The sequence below is a fragment of the Budorcas taxicolor genome, chromosome 11, assembly GCF_023091745.1.
Source record: "Budorcas taxicolor isolate Tak-1 chromosome 11, Takin1.1, whole genome shotgun sequence".
Taxonomy (NCBI): Eukaryota; Metazoa; Chordata; class Mammalia; order Artiodactyla; family Bovidae; genus Budorcas; species Budorcas taxicolor.
The window spans coordinates 120,436,527-120,445,291 of NC_068920.1; the positions used below are offsets into that span (position 1 = coordinate 120,436,527).

The 8,765-nt window shown below is 41.6% G+C and overlaps 1 protein-coding gene across 1 annotated transcript; it reads right to left on the reverse strand.

Moving 5' to 3' along the window:
- Positions 1-1,057: 1,057 nt before the first annotated feature.
- On the reverse strand, positions 1,058-8,122 carry TMEM17 (transmembrane protein 17). Its single transcript, XM_052649704.1, has 4 exons — positions 8,023-8,122; positions 2,862-2,965; positions 2,617-2,730; positions 1,058-1,392 (listed from the first exon to the last, which is right to left on the reverse strand). Exons 1-4 carry the CDS (start codon positions 8,120-8,122, stop codon positions 1,114-1,116), a joined length of 597 nt encoding a protein of 198 aa, XP_052505664.1. The 3' UTR covers positions 1,058-1,113.
- Between the last annotated feature and the right edge of the window lie 643 nt (positions 8,123-8,765).

An 8,765-nucleotide genomic window follows, 5' to 3' on the forward strand; every position in this document is an offset into this window, starting at 1 on the left:
TAAGCATGAATCACAAAACAGGAAAGATAGAAAAGATGATTTTTAATGTAGCTACAACTATCTCTCAATAAAATACAATACTTCAGGAAAGAAAATATTGCATCCCTTAAGACAACCCAATTATCACTTAAAAATAATGGTTCAGATATACCCAAGCAAGCTTTGTTCTTAACAGAATTTCCTTAAATAGGTTTCTCCTATTAGCAAGGGAATATGCTCATTTATGATCATGAGTCCCTTGGGCCATCCAAACTCTATATATTAACAGGCACCCTGATTATCAGATCAATCTTCATGTGAATTTACTGGGTATGAGCAGTTCTTCAGTGAATAATGACTTAACAGATCAGATCATGAGGGTTAATGTACCCAGGACAGTGGCAAATTACATAGAAGGCTCTCAAATACATATACTTTTCTCTTTTAACTTTATAATAAAAATAAACCCACAGCCCAAAAGAACTGTAAAAGACAAGAATGATTTCTAAAGATACTTCAACATAAATATTTTATAACTTATTGTGAAGACATTTTGCACACCACCACCATAAATACTGAACATGGCTGTATGAAAATAACAATTTTAGGATAAAAACATTTCCTAAATATCATCACAATCTACCTGCTTTCTTCTTAACCTCAGTATAATAGCTAAGACCCTAGCAGACATGAAAATTTGGTATCTGTTTACATATGTAGTCTAATACATCAGAATACTGACCAGCATCTCCACATACTTCATACGTACTGCCAAGACATGGATAGGCCAACAATAGTGAAAGAAATATACACATTTCTAGTTACAGGTACTAACTGGAGATATTACAGTAAAGATGTAACGCCACCAATATAGATCTCTACACACCTGAAAACATTGACAACAACAAAAAATTTAAGATATTTGACATCAGGTAGACAACACGGAGGCTTTAGGGTTGATTTACTGCTTTCATGTGCTGTACAGTCTTATCATTGTGTCCAGCCTTGGAATTTCAGAGCCAGGGAGGATACGGTTCAAAACACTTGCTTTGTCCCTTTTTTTGTATTAGCCCTCTGGTGTTTTCCTGCAGTCTTCTACAATGATCCTTCAGATGCTTATTCAACAGCACTGGGTCAAATCTCTTCTATACAGGACCTCACTCTTCTCATGTCTCCTCGGCTCGCAGACAGCCGGTCAAAGTCTTGGAGGTGGAAACGAGTTGCCAGCTGATTTACCATTTTCCTCAAGGTAAGAAATGCTGAAACAACTTGGAAAGTAAGGAATATAGTGAAGATGATATGTACTGCCTTCTCCAAGGGCAGATTTGTTAGGCCCTCGTTGAAGAGCAAGAAAAGAATTAAAGGCAACTGCAACAGAAGGCTCAAAAGCCAGAAGCCAGCCAACTCAGGAACCTGCAATGATACACATGACAAACATCAGAGCAGTGAAGTACCATCTTCTGCTTGTATTGAAGCAAGTGATACTACTGTGAACCTACATTTTGAGCTCTGTAATTCAAAATAAGTATAGTGTGGTCCTTATCCTCAGAGAACTTACAGTCTAGACTGAAAGAGGAAACTACCTTATGTGACAGTCCTACATTACTACACTTAGGTGAATAATGAAACATACGTACCACTTAGAGTAATAGACTAAATGCTCTAACAGAGTAAACAGGGTAGGTAAAAGAAATAATTCAAGGAGGTAGGCTTTTAAAGTTAGATAGAATGAGGAAGCAGAGAAGGCAATGGCACCCCACTCCAGTACTCTTGCCTGGAAAACTCCACGGACAGAGGAGCCTGGAAGGCTGAAGTCCATGGGGTCACTGAGGGTCGGACATGACTGAGCGACTTCACTTTCACTTTTCACTTTCATGCATTGGAGAAGGAAATGGCAACCCACTCCAGTGTTCTTGCCTGGAGAATCCCAGGGACAGGGGAGCCTGGTGGGCTGCCGTCTATGGGGCTGCACAGAGTTGGACACGACTGAAGTGACTTAGCAGCAGTAGCAGCAGCAGAATGAGGAAGAGGCAAGAACTTAAATAAGCAAAAATGTGGAAAGAATATGACTGGGAAACAACACATCAGCCTGGAGTGGATGTCTGTGTTAGGAAAAAGCACAAAATACAGTGGGATAGGCTGGTGGGGCTTAATTATGAAGGGCCTGGAAGAACACTGAAATCTTTAGGCATTATCACTCAGTTCTGGTAACTGTAAATGCTTAGGCAGCATGATGACTCAGAAAACATCTGCCTTGCATAGGAGATGAGTTTGTCATTTTCCCCAATTTTCTCATTCAGAATCCAAATCATCATGTTTAATGACCAAGTATGTTCAAGACTACTGAGAAGAGGGAAAATGATCATTAATTAAGAGTTTACTATGTTCAGGTGCTTTATATAAATTGTTTAATACAATCCTAACAAATCTGTGAAGTGAATATTCCCCCGATTTTATATGTGAAGGAACCAAGGTTCAAGAGAGTAAGCAAACAGACCACAGTGACAGCCGTGGTGAAGCTGGAGCTAGGCCTTACCTACAGGCCTTTGCTCCTTCCACATCTCACTGCCTTTTCTTGTTGGCAAAGTCTTAACTGCATTTATGTATAGCACTGAGAGAAAGGAAAGAAGAGCCTACCTTCTCCTGCAGGTTCCCCATGTAGCCCAGATACAACCTGATAGCTTCAATTAAAGTTATTAGAATGATAATGGTGACCACAATGAACTTGTAGTAATCAGGCAAGATGGAATACTGAAAAAACAAAAATAAATAAAAATCTCACATATAGTAAGACTGACCTGAGATTTTGAAAAATATGAAGAACTTTTAATTTTACTGACTAGGTAACAATGCCAGGGAGAAGTAGTAAAGCACATATTTACCTTCATCTGAAGCATCATAACGCTGCTCACCCACCAAAGTGGGAAAAAGTAAGTGTTAAAATAAAGTGACATCTGCAGTGCCAAACTGGAAACCATTTCATTATCTACAGAAGAAAACAGAAAGCAAACTCTTACTCCTGCTCTATGCCCTGTACATCCTTTAGTTCCTTAGAATTAATAGCTATAGTTTCAGCTCAACAAAACTCCAAACTGTAAGCCTATTTATAATCACTGACCCCTGGAGAAGGAAATGGCAACACACTCCAGCGTTCTTGCCTGGAAAGTCCCATGGACAGAGAGGCCTGGTGGACTACGGCCCATGGGGGTCACAAAAGAGTCGGACACAGTAACAGTAATCATTGACAGTGAAAGAAAATAGCCATAATACTACTAATATTTCGTTCCAATATTTGCTACTTGGGGGCATGTTTCATATTTTTCTATTACCACCTTCGGTTACTGTCTGATGACGTTTTTGCATACTACTGGTATAAATGTAGAACATCAATATGAATACTATTGAACAGATAGCAATAATAATCTTTACCTCCTTTGTTAAGAGTTCTATGTAAGTGGTGCTTGTGCTCAGTTGTGTCTGACTCTTTCCGACCTCATGGACTGTAGCCCACCACGCTCTGTCAATGGGATTTCCCAGACAAGAATACTGGAGTGGGTTGCCATTTCCTTCTCTAGGGGATCATCCGAATCCAGGGATCGAACCCGAGTTTCCTGCATTGGCAGGTGGATTCTTTTACCACTGAGCCACCTGTAAAGAGCCTATGAAATAAACATATAAAATACATAACAAGACTGCAGCCATGAAATTATAAGATGCTTGCTCCTTGGAAGAAAAGCTATGACTAACCTAGACAGCATATTAAAAAGCAGAGATGTTACTTTGCCAACAAGGGTCCATCTAGTCAAAGCTATGGTTTTTCCAGTAGTCATATATAGATGTGAAAGTTGGACCATAAAGAAAGCTGAGTGCCGAAGAACTGATGCCTTTGAACTGTGGTGTTGGAGAAGACCCTTGAGAGTTCCTTGGACAGTAAGGAGATCAGACCAGTCCATCCTAAAGGAAATTAGTCCTGAATATTCATTGGAAGGACTAATGCTGAAGCTGAAGCCCCAATACTTTGGCCACCTGATGCAAAGAACTGACTCATTGGAAAAGACCCTGTTGCTGGGGAAGATTAAAGGCAGGAGGAGAAGGGGATGACAGAGGATGAGATGATTGGATGGCATCACCAACTGGATGGACCTAATTTGAGCAAGCTCTGGAAGTTGGCGATGGACAGGGAATCCTGGCATGCTATAGTCCATGGGGTTGCAAAGAGTCAGACACAACTGAGCGACCGAACTGAACTGAATCTCTCAGGTATAAACTAATCATGCAAAACCAACCCCTCCCCCATCTCTTTCAGCATACCCTAATACCACCTGTTCATTCACACCCAATTCAAAGCCACTTTTTCCATACGTCCTTTCTTGATCACATTCCCCACTCCAGCAGAAATCTCCTTCCCCTCTAGGTACTTATCACGCTAACCTTTGTGTAAGAAGTGTTAGCAAAGAACCACATTCCCTTCACTTGAGACATAGTCTGATCATGACTTTTGGAGTCCAGGTAAACCCAGAGCTCCCCAAACTCCCTCAGAACTCTGGATGCAGGACTTAGGATAAATTATTTAACCTCTTTGAGCCTTAATTTCTTTATCTGTAAAATGGTAACATTAAAATTACCTCACAGATTGCTTGAGAATTAAAGGTAATATAAATTACTTCACCCGAGCACTATGCCTGGCACTGAGTAGGCACTCGACAAATATCAGTCCCTTTCCTTCTCTTTTATTTATACAGAGGCTGACTGTAAGCACAGACCACATTCTACCCAAATTTAAGACCCTCACAGAACCTAGCAGGTTGCTTTACAAATGGTAAATACCAAATATGAATAAGCAGAAAGAGTGAATTAATGAAAACATATTCTTACAAGGACATTGCCAGTGTAGCCCTTTGTGACACATGAATTTCATTTCTCTAAGGCTGAACTGCCTCCTGAGAAATCTGTATTCAGGTCAAGAAGCAACAGTTAGAACTGGGCATGGAATAACACACAGGCTCCAAATCGGGAAAGGAGTACGTCAAAGCTGTGTATTGTCACTCTGCTTATTTAACTTCTATGCAGAGTACATCATGTGAAATGCCGGGCTGGATGAAGCACAAGCTGGACTCAAGATTTCTGGGAGAAATAGCAATAATCTCAGATATGCAGATGATACTACGCTAAAGGCAGAAAGAGGATAAGAACTAAAGAGCCTCTTGATGAAAGTGAAAGAGGAGAGTGAAAATTTATCTTAAAGCTCAACATTCAGAATACTAAGATCATGGTATCCAGTCCCATCACTTCATGGCAAATAGATGGGGAAACAATGGAAACGGTGACAGACTATTTTTTTGGGCTCCAAAATCACTGCTGATGGTGACTGCAGCTATGAAATTAAAAGATGCTTGCTCCTTTGAAGAAAAGCTATGACCAACCTAGACAGCATATTAAAAAGCAGAGACATTGCTTTGCCAACAAAGTTCCATCTAGTCAAAGCTATGGTTTTTCCAATAGTCATGTATGGATGTGACAGCTGGACCATAAGGAAAGCTGAACGCCAAAGAATTGATGCTTTTGAACTGTGGTGTTGGAGAAGACTCTTGAGAGTCCCTTGGACTACAAGGAGATCCAACCTGTCAATCCTAAAGGAAATCAATCCTGAATATTCATTGGAAGGACTGATGCTGAAGCTGAAACTCCAATACTTTGGCCACTTGATGCGAAGAGTTGACTCACTGGAAAAGACCCTGATGCTGGGAAAGATTGAAGGCGTGAGGAGAAGGGGATGACAGAGGATGAGATAGTTGGATGGCATCACCTACTTGATGGACATGAGTTTAAGTAGGCTCCAGGAGTTGGTGATGGACAGGGAAGCCTGCTATACTGTAGCCCATGTGGTCACAAAAAGTTGGACACAAATGAGCAACTGAACTGAACTGAACAGAAGGCTGATTACATAGTACCTTTTGCTTTCATGTAAGAGAGGAAAGTTCTAAATTAAGAAACTGAATTTTAAAACTGACCCCTACAAATGCATCCTAAATATGACTAAATTATAACAATTTAAGAGTAGATAAGTATTTTGAAATCCACTGCTTGAAATGAAAGAATATACAAAGGCTCTGAGATAAATTTCTTAAAAACAGATTATTTTTCTCCACAGCTGAGTATATCTATCATTTAACAATTTTAAAATATAAAATTATTATGGTCTCTCACAGCAAGGGTTTTCCTTTAGTTCCAAGAAAATCCCTGATTATAATGATATACTTTTGCTTGCACCTATTTATTAAATTACCACTGATAAAGGAATGCATTCTTAAAATCTGAAGGTAACTCACTCCCCTAGGATTTTTTCACGACAACAGTAAAACTCTTGGTCAGCTGTGAACATGGTCATAATATACCCTTGTAATTACAGTACAAATAATCAAACGTACTTCAGATCCACAAAGAAAAGGTGGATAAATAATAAATTGAAATTTTAATACCTTCAGAGCAAGCACTGTAGTAAAATTTTGCAAATAAGCTTTTATGTTAAGAATTCCGTACACAAGCATCTAAAGAGTTATGCTATGTCTATATTTCAGCAGATCAAACTTATAATCATTCAGCTGAAAATCAAGTTAATATGTAAATGAACCTTGAAAGCTCAAGACATGAAGTTATTAAATTTTGCAAAAGTACAAGCTGAGTTCTGTAAATGGAATTCAAATTAAAACACTATGTAATATAAATCAGGAGTAGGCAAACTAGCAGCCAACTAACTGTTTTTGTACAGCAAGTGAGCTAAAAATGGCTTTTTTAGATTTTTAAATGGTTGGGGAAAATATCAGTAGTATTTTGTGACACTGAAAATGATGCAATTTCAACTTTAGTGTCCATAAATAAAGTTTTATTGGAACTCTGCCATGTCTATTCCATTACCATTATCTATAACTGCCACAGAGACCTATGGCCTGCACGGTATTAAGTATTTACTATCCGGCCCTTTACAGAAACTCCTGATACTTTACATCATCAGATTTTAGTGCCTGTTAAGCCCTGGCTTTAGAAACCAGAAACGTAATAACCTAATTTTTCACATTATGTTTTTCTCTGTACATCCTAAATCATGACCAGCCCTCAACTGGGAGGACAGGCAAGTGATTAGGGTGAAAAATTGAAACGGTGGGAAATGACTTTTCTCTGCTCCCTTTGAAAAATCCCTGAACCATGCAAGAGGAAAAGATTTCTATTTCCCAGCACAGTTCAGTGATAAAAGCTGCCTGGGTGTGGTTGACAGTATGTTGTCTATCATCATGATTTAAGAGGGTTAAACTGTTTTGCAGAAAACTGCGTTGTCACTTGTCATATCAAATGTGGCATCGTGGTATTGTGTTACTTGATTTAGGTCAAGAGTTATAAATATATAGGGGAGGAGAAGGAGAAAGTGGGGAGAGGGCGAGTTTTGTTAAAGGCGATGCTAGTGAGGCAGCTGCCATTCCAGACTGGAGAACGTTTAAAATAACTCATTAAAAAAACCTTCTATGTCTTCTGCCAGAAAATGGAATTGTGGCAAGTACCTGTTCTGCTAGGAAAGAAGAAAAGGAAAAGATATTTTACGGGGACGCGGCGGGGAGGGGGAAGTGGAAGGGGAGATTGCTCTTTTCACTCCACTCAGGGCAGAAAAGCCAGGGCGGAGGCCGCAGAGGAAAAGCAAAGGAATCGGCCTTCTCAGCCTTCTCGGACGCAAGGCACCGGACGCGGGCTGCGAAGGTGGCTTTATATTTTTTATATTTTGAGGAATGCCAGCGCCACCTCAGCCGCCCCTTTTGCAGCTGGCCGGTTAGGCCGCAGCGTGATCAGCCCGGGACCAGCTGTGTATCAGAGTTCGGGTATCTGGTCCCAGTCCCAGCCAGCGGCCCGGCCCCTCCTCCAGGGCGTTTCCCGCACGGCGGAAAACCAGCTGAAGACCAAACCGCCATCTTAGGTCCGGGCAAAATCTGGCCGTTCCAAACCCCGCGCCAGGTCCTCCGCACGCCAGACACCCTACGCTGGGCCTCGGCCACTCACCCGGACCCTCGTTATACTCCGGCCCGGTCCGGTTGGAGTCGCTGAACACGGTCCGGCTGAAATTTCCCAGCCGCTGGCGGACTGGATCCGGCAGCTCCATGCCCGGACCTCGGTACCACTCACTGCTAGGTCTTCGGGCTCCGCAGTACTCAGCTGTTCCCACGGCAACCGAGCGGTGGGAGGTGCTGGGGGCTCTGGCGCACGCGCGGATGCACTTCGAAGCCGAGGCGCGGGGACCCCTCGAACTGAGAGGAGAGGGACTCATACCTGTGGGGCGCATCAGATGGGTGCAACTCGCAGATTCCTTAGTCTGAAGTTCCACCCTTTTAACAACGAATAATAATAAGCAACCTGGGGTTGGATTTGATATAGGAGCTCTAACGCCTTGTCAATGCAACCTTTTTGGAAGGAAATACAGAATGAATGCAGAACTTAGAGAATATTCATGACCCACTAGCTTATATGTATCTGTATATACACGTACTCTTTTCTAGGAATATCTGTTGTTATGTACTAGGGATATTTTATATATACACATGCCATGCTAAGTCACTTCAGTCGTGTCCGACTCTGTGCGACCCCAGAGGGCAGCCCACCAGGCTCCCCCATCCCTGGGATTCTCCAGGCAAGAACACTGGAGTGGGTTGCCATTTCTTTCTCCAATGCAGGAAAGTGAAAAGTGAAAGTGAAGTTGCTCAGTCGTGCCCGACCCTCAGCGACCCCATGGACTGCAGCCTTCCAGG

Excerpts from the sequence above, each read along its gene's own strand:
- TMEM17 (XM_052649704.1), bottom strand. The coding sequence starts at position 8,122 with ATGGAGCTGCCGGATCCAGTCCGCCAGCGGCTGGGAAATTTCAGCCGG. Across the intron at positions 2,966-8,022 it reads GGAGTATAACGAGGGTCCGG|ATAATGAAATGGTTTCCAGT; the intron begins GTGAGTGGCCGA and ends TTTCTTCTGTAG. Across the intron at positions 2,731-2,861 it reads TTATGATGCTTCAGATGAAG|TATTCCATCTTGCCTGATTA; the intron begins GTAAATATGTGC and ends TTGTTTTTTCAG.